This window comes from Photinus pyralis, unplaced genomic scaffold, assembly GCF_008802855.1.
Source record: "Photinus pyralis isolate 1611_PpyrPB1 unplaced genomic scaffold, Ppyr1.3 Ppyr1.4_LG7, whole genome shotgun sequence".
NCBI lineage: Eukaryota > Metazoa > Arthropoda > Insecta > Coleoptera > Lampyridae > Photinus > Photinus pyralis.
The window spans coordinates 27,538,477-27,563,990 of NW_022170738.1; the positions used below are offsets into that span (position 1 = coordinate 27,538,477).

The following is a 25,514-nucleotide window of genomic DNA, read 5'->3' on the forward strand; positions in this document are numbered from 1 at the left end:
GTTTTTACTTGAAACTTTTACTTCCGCCTGAAAAAATATCGTCACGGTAGTTAGACTTACATTTGCTACTTATGCGAGCACTTGTAATTAGTAAACTAAATAATATAGGAAGAGATATGGCCTTGTCAAGGTTGAAACTTTAAAATTAATTTCTCCTGATGAAATATGATGTTGGCGTTGGGGGGGGGGTCCTGATATTCGCAAGAATTTTTGGACACACAACAGACGGGAAATCCACTGTGCACAAACTTTAGTTTATGTACGATGTTATGGGTAGACCCTACACTCACTCCAACATTTTATGAAATTTCCCTTCTTTTCCATTTTTAAATTTTCGACACTGCATGTATTAATGTATGAACTTGCAATGGTTGCACTGGTTGCACAGTTTCTCCAGACAAGAATAGAATGGAATTACCGCACGCTGATAATTACACTTAAACAGATTTTTAACATTCACGCCCAATTAAGGCTAGTCTCGACAAAAATCCAGGAATGATTAACGTGTTTATTGACTAAAAAATACAAATAAAATAAATTGATTCGAAATCTTGGTTGGCTATATGTACTAGAAATTGGAATAATGACGAAATGAATGTGAATTACTTGTTGTTTCAAAGTAGGACAATACAAACGAAGGCGACAAGCAAAGCTAAGATGGCGAGAGCGGTTCGCGTTGTTTTTTGGGGAAGCGGCGGCGTAGATTCTTACCTGGTTAAACGACAGCTTCCACGAACGCCATTATAACGAAGAAATGACGTACTGCTTCTTAACAAACACGTTCATTATTATTGATGGTGTACGCCATCTTGTTACTTCGATTCTTTCCTGTTCGGTTGTTGTTCGAAGAATGCGCAAATGCAGGTTTAATCTTCGGTGCCTCATGTGCCACCCTTAACAACTGGGAATATATACAGGGGCAGACGAAATAGCTATAAATAGGATGCGCTAGGATATTTTCTTTGGCGGAACTTTCAAAGGAATAACTCAAGGATAATAATTCTACAAAAACTGACTCAAAACTCGTAGCAAATTAAACGTCCAATTAACCCCCCCCCCCCCCTCTAATCAAACAATTTCCTAAACTACAGAGCTTGACTTTTTCATTAGTTGACTAATGCCTGACTGCCAGCGCTCTACTCGTAATCTGCTTCTAGATCGAGTACGATATTTAATTGGTACACCACTTCGGAAGGAAAACAGCATTCACCAACCATTGCTAACGCGATCAAAAATCGATCCTTCATCGGTCGGGTAACACTAATGAATTGCAAACAATGACGTTAATAGATAAGAAGTACGCTTCGAGTATTTATCCTCCTTTACAAAAAAGAAAAGAAAGGTACCCCCTTGTGGTTATGTGCCTCGGATTAATTCCTGTTGTCCCAATTCTTATCTAGCGTCCAAATAGCAAATGGAATCGAGGAAATGGCTGCCCTACAAGTTATCTAACTGATAGGAGCAAGCAGTACAGCTTCTAATTACGCTTGTATTTTGGCCGGGAGCATGCCCTTGTAGTTGGTATACCCTCGAGCTGGGACTGATATTTTTCAGCGGGGTTACCCAGATCCCTCTAAAAGTACTACATAAAACACCCATCTCTAACCCCCTTTGGTGGCCCTAGCTCACTTAAATCTCTACAGCATCGCTAAAGACTTTTGACGACGCGACGTATGGAAGCTTTGGCACAAGGCTTTAAAGGACTTTCAAAGGATCTAAAAAACAATGAAACATTCAAATGCTTTTACATGTCGTATACCCCCAACCCCTGACGTATTTTGTAAAGCGACGACTCGTAAAGGCTATTGATGACTTTGAAACCCTAAACAGTCCCTTTAAGTTCGTAAAAGATAGAAGTGACTTACCCTAAATTTATAAGTTGGCAACTCTGGGGGGAAAAACTGCGAGCAAAGCCATTTTTCTTTCAAATCAAAACGACGGACACTTTCGAATTTCGATAGCAGTAGGCTAGGACCGGTTGGCACGAACAGGTCCTACGTTGTGTGTATATATACTACCGATTGTTTTGTGTGCTGGGACGTGAGACATAATCAGGAAGGGAATTGAACAAAATGCAGAATTTTGTGCGTACGAAAAGACAAGAACATATAAAATATATTACGGACATAGAAAAGCGCACAGGAAAAAACCTCCTTTGTTGGACAAAAACCTGGCATAACACACATACATACAAGAAATAAGTTACGACAACAAAATGCAAGAGAAATACACAAATCAAAAATCTCAAATCGTACAATTAAAAAAAATCAGGTATAGTCACACAATTCATAAAAACAAACACAAGAAACATCATAAATGAAAGTAGAAAACCCGATAGATCAAATCAAGTACAAAACACGTCAAACTCATCTACGGTTCAACTTCGATAAAACAACTAGTAAAATGATCAATTGCATGGGCAAAAGAGAACACATCAAAACCATAGCTCTACTCCAGCACCGACTTCATTAATTAACCCGAAAAGCACAAGTGACAATACCAATAGTAAGTATTCATACCACCTAAGCCCCCTTCTTGTATTGCTTACGCATCGAGCACGAGAAAGAAAGTAACAGATACGGCGAAGAATCCGGATGTATTAAGTACTAGTTAAACCACTCATACAAAGAAACATCAAATTAGAGGACCCCCCTTCTTGTATATGCTAAGACCAAGAGTTGCAGTTCCCACGAGATGAAGGAGTCGCATATGTAGCGGAGATAAGAATTACATGCGGTACTCCCTCCAAGGAATGGTTAAATCGAAACGTAAGAGTGATCCCATGCGTCGTAGTTCGTTGTGTAAATTCCTATTCTTCGGCAGCTGAGCAGAACAATTGCTGTATATAGGAGGAGGTACCCAAAAGAAACGGGAATTGGGTTGTATCGGCGAGGGACAGTGGGGGAACGCATTGTTTGATGAAGGGTCCGTGAGGGTCATGTGTCCCAGGTTAGTGTGCGTAGTTGTGTCGTTGTGACTGAATCGGGTCAACAGTTTTTTTTTTAGTAAAACAAATTTTTCCATTTTGTAGGAAACGATATAGCAGATTGTCGAGAGCAACGAACGGCTGTGAAATTTTGTTTCCTATTAGGGAAATCGATCGCGGACTCGATTGTAATGCCTAAGACTGTTTCTGGGGATGCTGCCCTGAAAATAAAACCAGAGTCTGCGAATGGCTTTCATCTTTATGAGATGAGATGCTTAGAAAAGAACTCCCAGCAATGTTTCTCCTGTCCAGTCGGACCCTGGAAAAAACCTTCAGTTAGATACACATAACCAAATATTGGTTGTTGTAAATGAAGTTGCCAAAAATGCTCTAGTACAAGCGGAAGTAGAATTGTATCTGGTCTAGTGGTACAAATATCACGGTCTTATCGAAACCAACTAATCTCCCACGAGTGGCCTATCGAAATTGCTCTCTTTACCACCCGCACGTTATAGTGAGAGAGGTATTGCAGTGGGGTAAAAAAAATCAACCCCCCACCCCTTTTTTTACGTTTTTAAGCATCAGGAATCCGAATCAACCAAAATCTCGATGATGTCGATCGGTCTGTCTGCCTGTACTCTCATTTCCGGCTAAACCGCCGAACCGATTTAAACCAAATTTGGTACGCATATTCTTAGACATAAAAGGAATAGCTGAATTAGGGAGAATCGCGCATGGGCAAGTGTCTCATTTGTGCTATCCACAGCAAATTTTTTTAACATTCGTTCTCTCCTTAGGAGAAAAATCTGCACGATATTGGTACAAACACCAATCTGATTACCGCCATAGTCGTGCAAAAATCGATCGGATTTCAGTAATCGCAAATTTGGCTGTCCACTCGTAATTTTAAAACTCATTTTCCGCAGAAAAAACCAAAGGGCTAAAGCAAGTATTGTAAACAATAAAAATCCCTTCCACTTGAACTTGCTCGCTGATGATCACCGCTTTGCTGTTGAAACGTTTTCTATATTTTAATATGTTATTGTGGTTTATTGGTGTTTTTGTTTTACTTTTGTAATAATTTCCAACTTTCCTATTCGAGCTCAATATTGAAAAACGATTTAAAATGAGAATCTTTGCGTTTACAAGAAAGACGGTGTGATTAGATGTCTGTTTGAAAAAGCTCGATACATATGCACCTGTCTTGTTGGTTATTTGTTGTAAATAAACAAATTTAATTAATTGATGTTAATTGAGTGTTTTTTTTAATCAGCGTGAGTGGTTAATGTGTGGTTAATTATATGGAAGTTGCTAATGTTTGAAATTGTCATTCAGATCTATGTGATTACAAAACCCAATAAGCTTATCGCATGAGAGATGGCGAATCTGTTACCAAATTTGGTAGTAACGATCTTGAAATATGGGATAATTTACAAATTAAATGAACCTCGCTTAGTCACAGTTTGAATGAATACATTATGTACATTGCTTATGGTCTGCAATACCATATGATGAAATCGACAAAATCAATATCGAATTCGAATCCGCATTCTGGGTCGCATCAACGTGGTAACAGGTACCCTATCACGACCTGCTCGTCTGAAGATATTGCGCCTGAAATATTCCTGGTATAGGTACCTAATTTACCATAAACACACCGACCTTGCACATTCTTGATTGCCACTTACGATAAGGACAAAGTTTACATACTTCTACTGGTAGCATTTGCACTCACTGACCTCGAACTCAAGCAATCAGTCCAAACCTATAAAATAACCCCCAAGCTCAGTGTGCTGAATTTAAATGTGACTATATTCAGTTTTTTTTGGAAACGATGTTGTTGACCGTTTCGAGCTTAGATCCCAGTATGAGAAACAAGATAAGTGTATTTCGGGACTTTTTGTTTCAATGCAGATTATAGATTAGGAATTCGAGGAATGTTGAAGGTGGAGCTCTATTACTATGCCCGAAGCGTGGTAATTGTAACCAATTTATCCTAAGCATACAACGAAAACAATAGCAATTTTGGGAAGTTAATATCGTGGGTTAATTTTATTCAATTCAAGGTTCCTTTACCTCATATGCAACCTTAGAAAAGTACGGTGTATTTTTTCTCAAATTGCTTTTCTCTAATTACATGTGGGGAGTTTTGGCATTTTTTAATGCTTTGAATGGTAACGTCGCGATCGTGACTCAAAATTATTGTTGAAGAAGAAAGGAACTATGTCACGTCTAAGGTCTCAAATCGGCGAAGGTTATCGGTAATTATAGATTTGTATGTAAACTTGCTGTTGTGTCAAAAAAAGTTTGTACTGCTTGCAATCGCTAGGTACATTCCGTACGATGAATGGAATTGTAGTAAAATAGTTATTTGTTTCATTAGTACAAAAAATGTCAGTTTTCGGGACGAGGAAGATAGTTGCTGGACGACGCGTTAGCGGAGTCCAGCAACCTTCCGAGACCCGAAAACGCATTTTTTGTACGAATAAAACATAAAATTTTTTCTCCAACCCCCTTTACTTCAAATTATATTCCAATTTAGATTCAGTTACAGTTTCACTACTATAGTATAAGAACTTCTGCTTTCTTGTCCTCACGTGTCATGCCACTCTAGTTTTTAGGTTAACTTATAACCTATTCGTTTTTACCTCTTACTTCTCACCTCTCGCGACTTTGTAGGGAGCAAATCTTGAGGTAGCATGTTCTGCCGTTTCTATAATCTCTGGCGGAGTGCAATCCATGTCGCTATCAGTTTCAGTCATTTTATTGTATACACAATTAATATTGTTATATTTTGTATTGAAATAAAAAACTTACCATACAGTTTTTTAATTAAAATTAATTGCAATTAACTTTTTCAAATTTTGAATTCAAAATGACAGATAATAGTGCAATGGGTCTGAAGTAGATGGCGTTACGCGCGACGGCGGGTTGTATACGTATTAAAATTACGTTCACGGAATATGTAAATTACGTTACACATGGTTTAAATAAAAATAGCGAGCGTAAATCATTTTCAATACATGTACATACGTATAGGTAACATCATTATTTGCATTGAACTGCAAAAATATTTGATTTGTATGTATAGAAATATCTTACAACCTGCAATGTAAAACGATGTCAATGTGACATATCTCCGTGATTGTAATTTTTTAATTGGCCAACTTTCAAGGTCAATTTCTTTTTGGTACTAGGACCAAAAGTATCCACTTTTTGTACAGTTGCCATGGTGAAAGCGATTAATCCGCAAAACGTCAATTTTAGGTACCGAACACTGTCACAAAATAGCGTCTTATTCAGGTGGTTGGAGAAAAAAGTGTTTGTGTAATACACTTAAAGGTTAACATTATCGCTTAAATCAGTTCTTTATTAAAATCCGGTATGTAACGCTTGAGTGGCAGGACTCTATTTGATAAAGCACGGGGGCTATGTTTATATTAGGTAAATTTGTTTAGTTTCATTACAGAGTAAAGTAATGGATAATAGCCTGCTGGTGTTCCAAATATCCAACACGATTCCAAAGAAGTAATGTAGTAAAGAAGATGACTGCACTTACTTTGTTATAGAATACAGGCATTTAAAATGTTGCCAAAGCAAGCATTGTGAAGCTACTTACACGACGGGATGGAAGTTAAAAATGCTTACGACTTACGAAACTGTGTTAAATGTCGATTTCTTCAGGATTTTAACATTCGGAATGTTGATGCTTTCACGAGTGTTTGCGTATATGGGTACAAAGTTATATATAGTCGACCAACGCACTTTACGACATCCGGCAAAAATTTTGACGATATGACATCCACCCTTTCCGATACAGTTATCAGTTTGCGGCCATGAGAGTATATTTTTTGAATTGCAATATGAGGCTATTGCGCCCTTAAAAAATAAACCATACACATTTTAAAAAAAATTCTCTCCCTATCTCTTTGCACTCCAGTGTATACTGTATATAAATTTTTACTCCGTGTATCTTGTGAGATCATTAAAAATTTTACATACCTTATAACATCCTTGCAACGTTGCCATGATTACTGGCTAGCAAATACGGATGGTAGGTTCAAACCAAAGGTAACTGTGTCAAGGGCGTTAAAAGTGTTATCGCACGGTTTACTATGGAAGACAGAGATCAAATAGCAATGTTTTATAGTAAAATAGATTATAGGTACTTTTTCTATGCTTTGTTTTTAACAAAACGGCCGGTTTCATAAACAATGACAGAGTAAAATTTACTCTATGCCAATGATTAAAAATATTGAAATGTTAGCCACCCCTCGATTATAAGTCTAGGTGTTGGTGATTATATATGTCTGTCTAATCATAGTTTATGAAGTCGGATATTAATCTATTAACTTTTCATCGTTTGCCTTTGCTCCGATAGGGTACGCAGTAATTAATGTCGAAATTTTTAGGAATTTCATCTAACATGCTAGTTTCACACTAAACTAATAGTAACAGCTAACTTATGGTTGCGGAGTGGTACAAAGATCTAAAAATGGATGCTTGTACCAGTATTTAGAACAAATAAATGAGGGACAAACAACCAAAAATATGCAAAAGACCAAATTTCGTTTAAATTTAATCGGGTGCAACCTTTTGAATTAAATAATGGTACAGAATAGGATTTTGTGAATTTTATCGGGGGTCGCTTCATAGTTGCAAGTGACAAAAAATCGAATAGCGAATGTTTAGTTTAATATAATTCCTATCGAAATGGTACAAATAATATTAGAAAAGTCAGGGTACAATTGAGTTTGTCTGTACCACTATTTAGAAGGAACAAATAGGAGGGGGTCAATAACCAGAAATATTAAAAAACGACATTTCGTTTAAGGTTAATCGGATGCAACCTTTTAAGTTAAATAAAGGTGCAAAATAGATTTTTGTGAATTTTAATTTTAACGGGAGTCTTCCTAGTTGCAGAGTAATACAAAAACCTAATAGTGGATGTTTACTGGAAAAATTCCTTTTAAAACGGTACAAGTAATATTAGAAAAGTCAGGGTTCAAATAATCTTGTCTATACCAGTATTTAGAACCAATCAGAGGGGGTGAATAATCAGAAATATTCAAAAACGAAATTTCGTTTAAGGTCAATCGGATGCAACCTTTTAAGTTAAATAAAGGTGCAAAATAGATTTTTGTGAATTTTAATTTTAACGGGGTCTTCCTAGTTGCAGTGTGATACAAAAACCTAATAGTGGATGTTTACTGGAAAAATTCCTTTTAAAATGGTACAAGTAATATTAGAAAAGTCAGGGTTCAAATAATCTTGTCTATACCAGTATTTAGAACCAATCAGAGGGGGTCAATAACCAGAAATATTCAAAAACGAAATTTCATTGAAGGTTAATCGGATGCAACCTTTTAAGTTAAATAAAGGTGCAAAATGGGTTTTTATGAATTTTAATATTATTGGGGGTCCCGTCATAGCTGCAGTGTGATACAAAAACCTAGTAGTGGAAGTTTATTTTAAAAATTCCTTTTAAAATGGTACAAATTATATTAGAAAAGTTCGGGTTCAATTGAATTTGTCTGTACCAGTATTTAGAACAAATAGGAGGGGGTCAATAACCAGAAATATTCAAAAACGAAATTTCGTTTAAGGTTAATCGGATGCAACCTTTTAAGTTAAATAAAGGTGCAAAATAGATTTTTGTGAATTTTAATTTTAACGGGAGTCTTCCTAGTTGCAGAGTAATACAAAAACCTAATAGTGGATGTTTACTGGAAAAATTCCTTTTAAAACGGTACAAGTAATATTAGAAAAGTCAGGGTTCAAATAATCTTGTCTATACCAGTATTTAGAACCAATCAGAGGGGGTGAATAACCAGAATATTCAAAAACGAAATTTCGTTTAAAGTTAATCGGATGCAACCTTTTAAGTTAAATAAAGGTGCAAAATAGATTTTTGTGAATTTTAATTTTAACGGGAGTCTTCCTAGTTGCAGAGTGATACAAAAACCTAGTAGTGGAAGTTTATTTTAAAAATTCCTTTTAAAATGGTACAAATTATATTAGAAAAGTTCGGGTTCAGTATTTAGAACAAATAGGGGGGGGTCAATAACCAGAAATATTCAAAAACGAAATTTTGTTTAAGGTTAATCGGATGCAACCTTTTAAGTTAAATAAAGGTGCAAAATAGATTTTTGTGAATTTTAATTTTAACGGGGTCTCTTCCTAGTTGCTAAGTGATACAAAATCCTAATAGTGGATGTTTACTGGAAAAATTCCTTTTAAAATGGTACAAGTAATATTAGAAAAGTCAGGGTTTAAATAATTTTGTCTATACCAGTATTTAGAACCAATCAGAGGGGGTCAATAATCAGAAATATTCAAAAACGAAATTTCGTTTAAGGTCAATCGGATGCAACCTTTTAAGTTAAATAAAGGTGCAAAATAGATTTTTGTGAATTTTAATTTTAACGGGGGTCTCTTCCTAGTTGCTAAGTGATACAAAAACCTAATAGTGGATGTTTACTGGAAAAATTCCTTTTAAAATGGTACAAGTAATATTAGAAAAGTCAGGGTTCAAATAATCTTGTCTATACCAGTATTTAGAACCAATCAGAGGGGGTCAATAACCAGAAATATTCAAAAACGAAATTTCGTTGAAGGTTATTCGGATGCAACCTTTTAAGTTAAATAAAGGTGCAAAATGGGTTTTTATGAATTTTAATTTTATTGGGGGTCCCGTCATAGCTGCAGTGTGATACAAAAACCTAGTAGTGGAAGTTTATTTTAAAAATTCGTTTTAAAATGGTACAAATTATATTAGAAAAGTTCGGGTTCAATTGAATTTGTCTGTACCAGTATTTAGAACAAATAGGAGGGGGTCAATAACCAGAAATATTCAAAAACGAAATTTTGTTTAAGGTTAATCGGATGCAACCTTTTATGTTAAATAAAGGTGCAAAATAGATTTTTGTGAATTTTAATTTTAACGGGGGTCTCTTCATAGTTGCAGAGTGATACAAAAACCTAATAGTGGATGTTTACTGGAAAAATTCCTTTTAAAATGGTACAAGTAATATTAGAAAAGTCAGGGTTCAAATAATTTTGTCTGTAGCAGTATTTAGAACAAATAAGTGGTTCAATAACCAGAAATATTCAAAAACGAAATTTCGTGTATGGTTAATACGATGCAACATTTTGACCAAAAATGGTGCAAATAGGTTTCAATTTTAATTATTTTTAATTTTTAATTCAAAGGAGATTTTCAAAATATAGTACTAATTCTATTCAGATGGCTACAATTCAATTTACTGACTCTCTCTTTATCTCTGAATCAATATTTATAACAAATAGGGGATCGCCTGAATATCAACAACGTATAACATTCAAAAGTGAAATTTGGATTAGAACAGCGAGTGGAACCTAACTTAATTTCTTCCCATTTAGAAGTATTAATTGACTATAAAATAGATGATGTTAAAGAGTTCGCAGAGTATAAACTTTTAATTATACACCAAACGTTAATGTAATTCTTCTTCCGTTTATTTTGCTAAATAGGTGCAAAAGCAGATATCGTGGAGTTTATTTATAGAAAGCGCGATTGCCAAATTTCGGATGTAGTTAGGGGCTATGAGTAGAATCGTACATTTTTTCAATTATACGCTGGATGTCATTCAGTCGCAGTTATGACATTGCGTTTGTATATTCAATATACACACCAAAGCTCCTGCGCGCGCTCTTCACAGCAAAGCGCGGAACTAAAATATACTTATTAATTTTACAACCATATCTTTTCGACATCTTCCTGAAATTGCTTCCCCCTCACCCTTAGGGGCTCTAGAGTGAAATAACACGGGAAAACGTTTCGACATCCGAAATCGGATGTCGAAACGTCAACGGATGTCAAAGAGATAGGGAAATTTATACGTTTGGATGTCGAAAGGTGCGGTGGATATGTCTATGAGTTTCGTTCAAGCTGCGAGAAGACAACGGTTTCGCATCAAGTGATGATTGTATCGTACTGGACCGTGATCGGTAGGTAAAGGAAAAGTCGCCGATATCGTCGATACGGTATATTTACTTAGTGCTCAATCGTTTTGTAAACTTCAATCTACAATTCTGGCACATCTCCTTTGAGAGTATTACGAGCATTTTACAAATGCAAGTGTCTATGACTCGCTCTCCCAACACAATCCACTAATGACTATACGCTATACAGGGTCATTCTTGACGAGCGTCAGTTAGAAAGATATGGAAAACCTTTGAAAATTAAGCTAAACTGATAAGTCCTTTAAGGGTTTTGGCACATGATGAATTGAACTAAAATATTTTCAAAATGGCGCCACTTCCGGAAATACCGGAAGTAGCCATCAACTTTGTTATTTTAAATAGGGACCCCCTATTTTTTCTACATTTTCGGATTCTACGTCGAATTTGGAGTACAACGATACCCCATAGTTGACCCTTTGCTCCAAGGGCTTTCGCCGATATTCAAGTTTTTATGTCAAAAATTGAATTTGCAGGGGTAATTTTAAAAATTTATTATTCGAAAACGGTGAGAGATATTGCAAAACAGTTTTCAATGCTTTATTAAGGAAAGATCGAATTTTCTTATGGTATGCGTAACAGTCTAAAAAAGTGAGACTACGTCACTTTTTCAAAGCTCTCAACTTTTAAACTTTTAAATATCCGTAACTCCATTTTTTCAAATGGCACCCCCCATTTTGTTCTTCACCCTTGTTTTCCTTTTTCCTAGACCTTTAATTTGATGCAAAAATGTCAAAAGCTGCTTCAAACGGTTTCCGAGATATTCCATGTTTTAGTTGCTTCTTGTGGAAAATTGATAAAAAAATTAAGTCGCTTGATGTTATTCTTTTGTTTTTATTCGCAATTCGCAAATTACTACAACATTTCACGAATAACGGTATCTTTCAAACAAAAATACAAAAAAAGGAAGCCTGTGGTAGACTCTGAAGAACAGGAAATAACTGTACTGGTGTATTTTGCTGCAAATCCAACTGCATCGCTTAATGATATCCAAAGAGAAATTGACATATCAGACACGAGTGCACAAAGAATGGCGCCACTTCCGCAAATACCGGAAGTAGCCATCAACTTTGTTATTCTAAATAGGGACCTCCTATTTTTTTAATTTTTCGGATTCTACGTCGAATTTGGAGTACAACTGTACCGTTATTCCTGAAATTTTGTAGTAATTTGCGAATTGTAGCCTATGTGGGTTGCGCCTTGTCAGGGTATCTTTCGGAAAAAAGACGACAAGTCCTGGCAGCTATTCGATTACAATCACCGTGTATTAATATTAAATTCACAAAATCTTCATTAGTGTAACCCAAACGAGCCATTATTGACCAGAAGTATAAGTTCAAACAGCGAAAAATTTGACGTTTAAACATTATCATAATAAAAACAAAAGAATAACATCAAGCGACTTAATTTTTTTATCAATTTTCCACAAGAAGTAACTAAAACATGGAATATCTCGGAAACCGTTTGAAGCAGCTTTTGACATTTTGCATCAAATTAAAGGTCTGGGAAAAAGGAAAACAAGGGTGAAGAACAAAATGGGGGGTGCCATTTGAAAAAATGGAGTTACGGATATTTAAAAGTTTAAAAGTTGAGAGCTTTGAAAAAGTGACGTAGTCTCACTTTTTTAGACTGTTACGCATACCATAAGAAAATTCGATCTTTCCTTAATAAAGCATTAAAAACTGTTTTGCAATATCTCTCACCGTTTTCGAATAATAAATTTTTAAAATTACCCCTGCAAATTCAATTTTTGACACAAAAACTTGAATATCGGCGAAGCCCTTGGAGCAAAGGGTCAACTATGGGTATCGTTGTACTCCAAATTCGACGTAGAATCCGAAAATGTAGAAAAAATAGGGGGTCCCTATTTAAAATAACAAAGTTGATCGCTACTTCCGGTATTTCCGGAAGTGACGCCATTTTGAAAATATTTTAGCTCAATTCATCATGTGCCAAAACCCTTAAAGAACTTATCAGTTTATCTTCATTTTCAAAGGTTTTCCATATCTTTCTAACTGACGCTCGTCAAGAATGACCCTGTATATAAACGCAATGAGACTCTTAGTGTTGGACTAGTGACATCTCAATAGTACATCAATTAGTTACCTATACTTACTAGGTTCTTAAAAAGTTCATAGTTAGTAGAGATACTTTTGAATGATGGGAGCCATTACCCGAATGAGTAATAACCCAATTTGCGAATAATGTTAATTGAAGATTAGTTAAGTAATGTAAATATTGAAATAATTCCTTCTGACACGGTTCGTAACGTCGATTATAGTCTGTTGGTGAACATTTTGAATTCTTCCTAGTATTATGGCTTTATTTATTTATAATTTTAACACAGAATCAGAACCCTACTCTACATTTCCATTCTCAGGCTGATGCAACGAGGGTTGCAATATTAAGGGAGTTTATTTATATTAAATCATCTGACTAATGTAACGAAGCCCAAACCAATGGTTACTATACAGGGTGGTCCTTGCAAACGGCAAACTCCACGCAGAAATTCCGGGGAGTTCGTTAAGTGCATTAACACAACAATAGATATTAATAATAATGTTTATTAGACCATTAGACAATGTAACATGATATTGATCAAGTCTAACGATACCAAATGTAATGAAGTACACGAATCTGACAAATACTCTTCCACTGAATAGTAACACTGGGACAATAAAAAATGCATTACCTGAAACTTAAATTGTTTAATGTTTAATTGTTTAATAAAAATCAAGCAAATCTATCTCCATTCCTTACAAATTTTCTCCTTAAGATTAACTCAATTGAACCTCTCCAAATCTAACTCTTTTTTACAAATGTTAAATCCGTGATCATCTTCCTGATTCCTAACTCTGTTTACTTTCTAACAATGAAATAAACATTCAAAATATCCTTAATTTTCACAATTATAAGTACCTGTTGCCATTAATACCTTTTTACCTTATTACGACATTTTCCCAAGCAAGTTTTTTATTAAATGAAAAATAATGACGCAAAAGAAAATTACTTCATTGTCAGTAGGTCCTTATTTAATCTTGAGAGCGGTTGCTTGAAAATTGTAGACGCCGCCGGATAAAATTCGGAAGATACCGAAGCGTTGGGGATGACCAGGAACGTTTCTTTACTGAGTGCAACTTTTTAACTATACTCTATTCATTTTAAGAAGGTAACGGTAGAAAGCATAGGGACAGTTTGATCTTCACTGTGATTGGTTAAAACACGAGTCAGTATTACACTAATAAATAGAACGACTGACGAATTCTGTCTGTTAGAAGTTTCAGTTACGAACTAAACTGTCGAACTGTAATTAGCTGTCAATTTCATAGATCCAAGCGTGATATCGTTTGATTTATATTTATATTTTTCAAATTTTGTGCCGTTTTATATTTTTCCTGTGTGTGACTATCTTCAAACACAGCGCCATCTACTACCTTCTTATAATGAATGCAGTATAGTACAGAATTTAGTGTTTACAGTGGAAACCATTCACTTAATTTTATTTATGTTTAGAAAATGGGACGTTTTCGTTTCTACACCGTATTCTTAAATTTCATGGAAAATGTTTCTTCTCAAGAACGATGCGTGTATTTTTTAACCTGTCCCCCGGAAATTGTTCACGGTAACCTCAACGACCAAGACACTAATGCTCTATTATTGGGGCCAAATGGTCGCTTTTAATGCAAAAACTAGAATGCCTTTAAGTTCTCGAAAACCAATCTTCCTCTTAATTACTTCCTAACATTTTGAGCGCCCGCAATGGCGGATTATTACTCAAAGGAATGTCTAAATTTTCAGTGGTTAGTGTCTTTTTTACTACCAATCTCAGGTGGTCTTAAAATTAGTTACTCTGAAAACAACACAACCAGCAGTTTTCAAGGTGCAGGTTTATCTCATGGTAAGTTCACTAATTTAATACTATATTTCCATGAAGAAAGACTAAATTTGCACCCGATCGCCGCTATCTTGACGCCTCAATTGCAATGAAGTAACAAAAAGTCCATACAAAATGAATAGGTAGAAAGGACATATTTCGTTGACCGACAAATTCCCTACATCATCACGAACAAAATTTGTTTTGGAAGACACTTAAACCTGGACATTTTTTACAGCTGAAATATACCATTTTACTTATTTATGCAAAAAAATTCAAAAAATTTAATCCAAATTATAAAATTAAATAAGACTCCCAATCTTCACCACAATAATTTAAATGGATCAAAATCGATTTCAATTTTAAATGCCCTCGATACATTCCTTAAATTTTTTCTGCAAACGGCTACGTGATTTTTTGTAGTAGCAGTTTGAATGAGAATTATCCTTTTCCATTTTCACTTGAAAATTACCTGTGATTTCCTCAGTCGTAGACAATGAAAAGTAGAATAGATATATTAATAAAAACAAATCTCCTCTTTACTTTATAATTTTTCTATTGATAACTGTGAATTCTCATCAAAAAAATTCTATATCACGGCCAAGCTCTTTCCTTACTTCCAGTAACCATGAAAAATAGGTAAATAATAGGCTTAAATTTCCTCACAATAGTATGCACCTTACGAAGAATAAATTTGAACCCTTTCACAGGAAAATTATCACTTATAATACTTTACCACTGAAACTAAGCTACCCAGCAAAAATTAAAAAAAAAAACAACCTCGTTAAAGGGCTCCCGTTACAGTATATCTTTCAAGGACGAATTTGGCTTTGTGCGAGTGTGTGTTATGGGCCCGTTCAATTTAATTTACTAAGCAGATGAGAAATGGTGCTTAGTGTACTAAAAGACAAATTTAGCAGTCACGAAACCTGGATAGACAGAATGGGTTGTTAGAGGTTGATCTATAAAGAAATTTCGCTGAAACATTATGGGTGTGGTTTGATATTCTGGCTGTTTTCATTTGAAACCTTTCTGATTTAATCTATCTACATGGTGTAATATATATGAATTTCCAAATTGAGTAACTGTAGCAGGACACATCGAAAGATAAAATTAACAGGTTAGGTCGGGTTTTTGTGTATGCCTCTGCCGACTATCCCGTCCGAAGTAATATTGAATTTTTAGTGCATTTTTGCAAATTTATTTGTAAAAAGGTAGCTTTTAATCTCACTTCGGCCGGCTGACTGGCTGGCAGAAAATGCGGGCCGGGGGGAGAACGCTTGTAGAAAGACGAAGAAGAGGGGGCTACATGACGTGTGGTCGGCAACATCTGGAAACCATCCCCGAGCATGTGATTTTTCAGTTTTTTCCTATCTTCTACAGTTTTGGTCCGATTGTTCCGATCTTCTGCTACGAATTTTGTTTAAAGTTTCTTAAAACCCGAATCCGTGGTCTCTTTTTCTCGATCGCCAATGGAAGCTCGAGCTATGAGAAGTGCCTCAAAAATTCAGAACTATTTTGTCGGGGGTTTTTTAGCGAAATCCACCAAAATGCGAATTGCGGGTGAACGGGACGTCGGAAGTGGGTACCGACAAAGGGAATGTGGTAGCCCCCAACAAGATGGTACTAATGGTCAAATAAACGCGCATTCCAGGTGAACGGTACGTCGGAGGAGGGTACCGACAAATGGAATGTGGTAGAGATCATTCCAAAACTAAAAGATGATTGTGCAGAAACCAATCTTGGTACGAATGTACTATCTAATCCAAAAATGTTGGCATTCGTTACTGCATGTTTGAACTGTTCACAGCTGTTTTACATTTTATTCAAGTACAAAAGAACGGATTGGCCTTTGTGATCATAATACAAACGCACTGCAACAACATCATACAGGCAAAATGATAATCGGAAACGTAATTCCATGTAAAAAATATATGCTTTTAGTCTCTAGCACCCGACAAGATCTTATGGTGGAGTCAAAACTGGCTGGTAGAATACTCATCTGTCACACATAAATGCACTGAAGTCCTTTAGATCTCACACGAGGCCTTTGATAATTTTTTATAATCACATTGAAAAACCACCTATACTAAATTCTATCGAGAACAGAATATTTTCGCGCCTCCGTTTAGGAGTACGACATCGTGTGGTATAGTCATTTTAGATACTTTTGCAAAATTGCTACAGGTAAACCCACAACCCTCGTTAAACCGAGCAATTCATTCAAGTATATGCTGACAAAAAATTAAAAGAGAGAAACAAATGTATATGTATGTACATTTAAAATATATATTTACATCAAATTTTTCGCGTTAGACCTACGACAAAATGCAAATTAATACTACCACGTCTCAATTCGCCATTCACACCTAACCTTTCATGATTCTTAATGTCATTCTTAAATTATTATGTTTTCTGGTCGGTTTCTTTTTTCGACTTTCGTATAACATTAATTAATTTAGTGTTATATTTCGTAGAGACAAAGGAGCCGCTTTCGGAGCTAATAACCATTGTGAAATATTGTAGGTTTGTTGACTTGGAGCATTACATACTGTAAGTCGCTGCAAAGCCAAGGTAACTGGCAATAGCTGTAGAAGTTTGTGTGAAGACCTTACTATTTCTAATGAGCGACTCTCTGGCAAGACGGGAAGACGATTTGTGTCTTCGGTTTTTGTTTCTATGGTAAGTTGGTACTTAATACCGACGGAGTTGGGAAAATTAAATAAAATGTTATACACGGAAAGAGTTCCGAATGTTGCACAAATCTGCTGCAATAAATTGACTTTGGAAACTTCATCATATCGATCTGACCGACTTCCGGTTGCTACGAACACTTTCAGTGTACATGTTCACCCTCAACACCATAGAGACAAAACCTACTTCATCCCATTAGAAATGTCTCCTATTTCCTCACTATCTCGATTTGGGCATTTGGATATTAAAACCATGGCAGTGACGCCCCATGGACTCCCGCTTGACGACAAGCAGATTCGTGCTGAGCGTTCTTAATCCAAAAGAGTCTGTTGCCAAAAAAAATACAAAAACAGATCTTTGAGCAAGTCTAATATGAACATATTTTCAAGGACATAAAATTACCATTGAACTTTACAGTGGCTTAATTGAACCATTGACGTCATATTAATTTAAACTGCAGTTCCTGCCTGTCAATAACCTACCCTCAATCCTACGTGTCCAATTTTCTGGTAACGTTGTTCTCATTTACACAGTCACATAATAATTTATTTATAGTTATACATCACTCCAATTACTAAAGTACGAGTTAGTTACTAAAACGGTAAGATATTTCTTTACGTGTGCTTAATCGAGTGAGGAAATGCGTAAAAGGTAATACGTGTGTAATTAATGCTTTGATGTAAACAAAACCAGAACTCATCCGCACGTTCTGATTACGTAAACTTTCCCTTAAATATTCGGAAATATTATAAATTATGCCCCAAATAAGAACAATTTCGAACAATAGAACCGTCACGGTAGATATTCTCGTACGTGACTTTTCTAGCATCAAATTTAATTACGTTATGTAATAAATAATCATTAAAGTAATAATAAAGAAATCATATAGAAAACGGTCCTCCTAATTTACACGATTCTTTTTCTCTCGACGAAGGCGTTGACATTCCCATATACTTCTGATGATTGATGACCGTCTCATAATCGAAGCTGTTACATAATGTCATCCGAAGTAGTCGGCATAACAATAATAGTCATTCCGTTCGAAATAAAACATGGAAGTTGTATAGGAAGTGCCTATGTAATTTATGTTGTTTCATGTTCCTCAAACCGACAAAAAAATTTTAGGTCTTCACGTTTGACCTTTCGTGCTGTAATTAATTCTTCTTGAATTCCAAAGGGTCAATCATTAAGTAATGGTATTACTGCTGTTATTGTGCAATAAGTTAACCAAAATCTTTTATAAGTTTGTAATTACATGAAGATGTTTAATGACACCAACATGGAAGAAGGTCTCTTTTTTTGGTTTACCGAGAAAGCAGAAAGAGAAATTTTGAAGACACCGTTCAAAAGATCACGAGGATAATTTAAAGGTTATGTTATATTAATTTAATTTTCACTTTCGATCGTCATTACTCATTAGTCTTCGATGCTTTGGTAACAAATTGATGACCTGGACAAATACACAGCATGGTTTAACTAATTATTTAAAATGCCAGCTGAATTCGACTTTTAGAAATACAAATCCTATAAATTTACTTACCGATCGTTACCCGCTGCCCTAGTTTCGACGGGATGGTGACATTTAGGTATATGCGAACTTGACTCCATTGGCATTTAATTATTTTGTTTGATTTTTTATTCGGAATTCATGGTAGGTATAATTAAAAACGATTCAAAATGAACTAATTAATTTACTTTTTGTTTCTTTTCAGGCCTGTTGTGGCTGTTTCTTTTGGAATTTGCTTTACTGGTGATGTCACTTGAACCTGGAGTAAGTAGACCATAACATTTTGGATTAATTAATTAATAAGGTATCAAATTTTACTTTTTATTATGGAATTGCCGTTCCATAATAGTCGTACAGCTGGTGACGCTAAAATAATAAAAAAACATTATTACTATAGGTGCATGTGGAATGGTGCAATGTCTGGCAAGTTGAAATATTTTCATCTAGTACCTTTAGTACCTACCTGTATAATAGATAAATAACATAAAGTACATATACCCTGACCCCCTGAATTTATTTAATTAATATACTCAAAAAATATACCTTAGGCATCCTACAATTTTGTGGCATATTCAATAACCAATTTTAAAAATACATGTCAATTGCCAGACGATTTAATAGTTATTTATGCAATGAGTGTATAAATGAGGCGTTTTATTGGTGAGTGAGATGTTTAGTCCACGAGCGCAGCGAGTGGACTAAATTCGAACGAACCAATAATCGCCGATTTATACATGAATTGCATACAACGTTTTTTCGTCGATTTCACTGGGGTAGGTAATTTTAAAATATAAGAAATTACAAACGGAATTATAAGCTCCGACGATTTTTCTAAATTACAGCTATTGTCGTTGCTATAGTAATGTGTTGTTTATGCTGTACCGTCAGTCCTCGTAATCTCAGTGAAAGATTATGTTGCTTGCTCTGCTGCGGAGGCGATTTTAACAGTATATCCGCTCAAATCAAAAGAAACTTATTGAAACGGTTTCGATCAGTTCGGCAATTGATGGAATACAATGAATTTGAAAGGAGATATTTTCGAAAATGTCATGTTGACATTTTACCTTGAAAAGGTATGTGAAATTAGAATGTAATTAATTCTTTTGCAACTGTACTAAAGTAGGTACGTGTATTAACAGTGAAAGATATGGAAATGTTCATCCCTGTGGTCGACGTACTCAATGTTGAAGATAAATAAGTAACTTACCTTAACAATACCTTATCCGAGAAGCTACACATCAGGATATGCTTTGCTGAGATCGTTGGCGACCATACTGGCTACTGACCTCACTACAAAAGCGAGATTAAAATGGTTAGGTGGATGGAAGTTCTCAGCTGATGCCGAAAGTGAATTGTTATATAAATGTCATTCCCTTTAATAAAATAGTTGATATGTATAAGTTGTTGCCAACGATTAATGGTTGCTAATGCATAATGGTTATATATAAGTGGTTGCTAACGATTAATGGTTGCTAACGTATAATGGTTTCTAACCATTAATGAGCTTCATTGTTACACCTGTAACTAAGGTGTAATTTATGTTGTTATCGAGAGGTCGACGAAAAATGGTTTTTTTACAACCCCCTGATGTGAATTAATCAATCAATTAGCGAAAACCCCAAGTCTCTAGGTGGTCCCGGGGGCCGAGATCTCGGTGGAACAGACAGACAAACGGACAGACAACGGAAAATAGAGCACAAAGCTTTATCCCAACTTCGTTGTGTTACGCTAAAAACATGCCTCGTATAAATGGACCAAATATCGATGTATATAGTTAAAATAATTCTTCTTTCTTAGCCCTTCTTTTAGTAACATACACTTTTTTACAATTTTCTTTTTCGAATTTTTCTCGAATTAATTTTTTAAGTGATAATGCAGCAATCAAAACCCACGATTGGCTGGACTCGTGTAAACGACCTGGGTCCAGGGCTTTGCCAGCCAAGAATTGGCAGGCCAGCTACTGGATACGTCTAAATACGCCTCCGACGTTTACACGAAGCCAGTTCATTGGGACCAGTCAGAATGTTCAATCGGCCCATACCTACAGTGTTTTACCAATTATGTCACGATTTTATCCCTGAAAATGGATGTTGAAAAGACTTCAGGCGGTGCATCATCTCAGTTGTTCAGTTGGATTGGCTGCATACACTTTTTGCCTTGATACTATTCGACGAATTCCATACTCATAGCTGTACCGCACTTCTGGGATACCATTGTTGCACAGCAGTGCACTAAACTAATGTTAAACCCAAGTAGATTGGCAGGTACAGTCTTGTCGGGCGTTTTATATTCAAAGACATGACGCAGTCGGGTGGCGCCAGTCCTCCTTTGAGTGGTGAGGGGCGCCTGATACTGGCTCACTAGATACTCTTGAAGCCAGTGGACTGGCGCAACATTTTTGGACCGGACTAGATCGTAGCTGGCCTCCACTAGTGTTTGCACGGAGTCAGTTAATGGAGTCCAGTTATTGACCTACTGACTGACCTCATGTAAACGCGACATAACTGCTGTGTATGCGTTGAGTGCGAACTTCATGGTAAGCAATGGTCACCTGGTCTTACGGCGACCAATGAGAGGCCAAGGAGCCAGGGGCCTCGTCAGCTGCCGGCAGGTATGGATAAACTATCTCTCTCGCACTTGAAACTCAAAAATTAGTCTGGGAGTGTTATTTATGTATTATACAACTACTAAAGCTACTCGATAAAAAGATTTTAACATGCCCAAGAGATATTTTAGGCATATTTTTTTGCAAATCTAATAGGCTGTGCACCATTCCTCACGCCCCTATAGGTAATAATAATATTGTTTTTTCTTATTATTTCAGCATGGTAAAAACACCTTCTCTAAATTTTTGTCACTAGCTCTCGGACTATAATCAAAACTGTGCATTTGCTCTAACGCTTTTTCCACATTTATGAACATCACAAACACGCAGAAAGAATTTAGGTTGTGTAAAAGTGTAAATGCGTACATAAATTGATCCAAAAGAAAGAACGACGAGGACTTAAGAGATAATTATAACTAAAGTTTGCAGGTTGAGGGAAGATGTGAGGAAGATAAAGCCCTAAAAAATATATTAAGAAAAATGCTACACACCTCGACCTGCAAAACAAAGAACTATTGCAATAAGAAATCTACTACAAGAATAATTTATATGGTAACTGGTGGTGTAAATTCCTAGATGGCGTTAGACAATCAAATACCTTAAAGTCACTAAATATAGAAAGTACCGCAATCGATTGGGCTCGTGTGTTAGAGAGGGAACGCATGATTTTTGCCCAAAAATGACGGAAGTTACCAGATTCTAGTAACTTTAATGTTAGGGATTGTTCCACCTGTTTGGAGATATCTGTATATATTTTTATAAAACATGACCGTACTATGTAGTTAGGTTATAAAAAAATTACAGCTATTCAGATTTTATTTGTCAATTTTTTTAAGTTGGCAGCAAATTTGCCCAAAGATGGCGGACGATTGCGGTACTTTCTATATCTAGTGACTTTAAAATACCTATACATTTGAGCAAGAATTTAAATAAGTGCACAAATCGAGGGTTATTAAAATGAAATTTAAATTAAGAATATCAAATGGTGAGAGAATAACGTTACAGAGTCATAACAAGGAAGGTGCACCAGGGAGGCATTTTGTCACACAGTACCCCTTACAACAAGGAATTTAAAGCATTTCTAATATTTTTACGAAATTACAGAAATGTTTCTATAATCCTGAAATTTCTAGGAAACTTCCTTACATTTTTGGATTTGATCAGAATCGCATTTTTTTAAGCTACCTTACGTGAACGTTCAAAGTATCTTCTTGGATACTTTTTTGGGAGTCACTGGAAGCACCATCTTTGCTTTTCTAAACATTCTTAAAATTCTTTGGATTTTCTGTTAAAATTTTAGGAAATCCAAAAATTGTCTGAGGGCCTCCTTGAGTCACATCATGTGACATCTTTTTCAAACGTTTTTTACAGTGTCTTCAAATAAAAAAGTATCTCTTATATATATTGCAGTGTCTTACATTCTTCCAAATGAAGTATATTCACCTAAGCTCAGATTTTTACTGAGATTTTGTCGACGTGAACTTTAATTGACACCACAAGCAAAAATTGTTTGAAGAAATAAGGTGGTCTCGGTGTTCATCCTCTCAACACCATTCTTGACAGAGGAACGACCAAAGCGTAAGCCATTTTGTTTCTGGTCCAGGCTAAATAGCTCTAAAATAATTTATTTAAAAAAAAATTAGTTACCGGGCGAAACCGGGTTTTTTAGGCAGGTGAAATGAATCGAAAAAGGGAAAAAATAATTAAAACAGCTGAATTTTTCCGCGGGTGAAATCCCGGGGGTTGAAAGGGGTGGAAAGTGGTGTTTTGCAAATTGTGGCAAAACAATTAATTTTAGACGAAAATGTTTAATGTAAAAGTTATAGAGATTAAAATAATGAGCAACTTTTGTATCTGCACTATTTTCACATAACCTCCAATTTTCCTAGAAAAACCGGAAAAACTGTTTTTTTCGTTTTTAATTCTTATTTTTGCGAAAAAAAGTCGTAGGTGTTTGAAATTTGGAGGAAACATAGCTTGTTTTATGATAAGATAATTTTTTGGGCCCTTAAAGTTGAACTGTTTCCAAGATCTTACGATTTCTGAAAAAACCCACCTCTTTTTAAAGGGGATGAAAAATCTATTTTTTTTTCATTTCATTTAAAACATCTTTAATATTTCTTTTCTGCATTTTTACCGCAATAAAAGCAATTCGAAGTAAAATTATTTTGCTTCCATAACAATTTGTTTTTGTTCACTAACTCTTCTTCCTGCATGTTTTACAGCTGATGGGATTAAGGTGGATCTCTTGATTGTTAATTTACAGGAATTATGAATATTAATCCTCATAAAGTTTATTCCAGGTTTTACATCTCAAATCATTTGCTTTGGCTGGTAAAACTAACGTTCTTATTGCAGATTTTGCAAGTTTATCAACAGGCCATGCGCAATTGCATCAGCTATATAACAGGCAGGAAGAAGTAAGTGAACAAAAAGAAATTGTTCAAGAATCAGGAAGCAAGATAATCCGATTTTATTTCGAATTGCTTTTTTGCGGTAAAAATGCAGAAAAAAGATAAATATGTTTTAACTAAAAAAATTCAGCTGTTTTAATTATTTTTCCCCAATTTCTATTCATTTCACTGCCTGAAAAACCCGGTTTCGCCCGGTAACTAATTTTTTTGTAAAAAAATATTATATGCTTTTTGAGTGCATTCCTACTATTTTATTAATAAGTAATATTAGTAGGCGTTCTGCAGAAGAATTTTGTCATCTAAAAGTAGACATAGGGAAAAACGACACTCGTAAATCCCTATGTCTACTTCTTAATAAATATCACTGATATGATGTCTGTACAATTTTCAGTTCTTGCACTACAAAATAAGTTAATGAGTTTATGTACACGGTGTATAACAGAAAAATCTAAAGAAACTATGGATTTCAATTGTTTGAGTAATTTGAAGAATGCATTGGAATAATTCGAAGAACCTAAGGAATCTAAAGAATCGGTAAATTTGAAAGAAATTTGAAAACTCAACAGAATCTGAAAATGAATCGCCTGAAGAATAGAAGAATCTCAAAATTTGCGAAGAACAGGAAGAATCCCGAAAAGGGGAAGAATTTGAAGAATCTGAATACAAAAATCACTAGAAGTTGAATGGAAACTGATTTCAAATCAGCAAATTGTAACGAAAGTTGTGATTTACGTACATCTACTTAATGGGAATAGTTACGTGAGCGCTCTACATTCTCTCCGAAAATAACATAAAATTATGACACACGAGAATCATGTGCGATCATAGAGATTTTCGAGCGACTCGACAACAAACGTGGGAAGGCATCGGTCATAAACGAAATTATGCAACAACAACAGCTTACAAATTGCTCTCTGAAATCAATAATGGCGCATCCATTATCTAATACCATAACTTTTCTCACATTAATTAAATCCATAGACTTAAATGTGAAAAATTTGCTATACATAAACGAATTTCTCCATGCCGCAAGAAGCCACAGTCTTTGATGTACAAATTTATATACCTACATCATTTCGCCATAATTAATTAAAAACAACGAAAATCCTGACGGTTGCCGTATAATAACAATAATTTGTTATCAACTCATCCGTAAAAGACAGGTCAGAAATATAATTAATATCTCATTCAGACAGATACTGTTTAACCTTTAACACTTCCAGTAGTAGTTTTAGTGCTGTAGGACGTACTTTATTCGAAAGGTCGTCTGTTTTTAATCAGCAATTAGGAGTTGGCATTTTAAGGATTTGGTAACATTCCTTCTTTGTTAATATAATTATTTTTAATAATTCGACTAATTGTCAGCTTACACATAAATCCTATAAAAGTAAGACTTCGTAATTAATTTGTATAATATGAAAGTTACCGGTAATTCATTCGAACAAACATCATTCACCTTAGCTCTTGCGTGACATTAGATTGTGTCCAGATTT

At 35.3% G+C, this 25,514-nt stretch overlaps 1 protein-coding gene across 3 annotated transcripts in view; it reads left to right on the forward strand.

Moving 5' to 3' along the window:
* Nucleotides 1–25,514, forward strand: part of LOC116176293 — a 64,626-nt gene that overhangs the window by 26,523 nt on the left and 12,589 nt on the right. For all 3 annotated transcript variants that reach the window (XM_031494785.1, XM_031494786.1, XM_031494784.1), the window contains exon 3: nt 19,208–19,266. In XM_031494785.1, the coding sequence (XP_031350645.1) occupies nt 19,208–19,266 (59 nt within the window). The remainder of the gene's footprint in view (nt 1–19,207; nt 19,267–25,514) is intronic.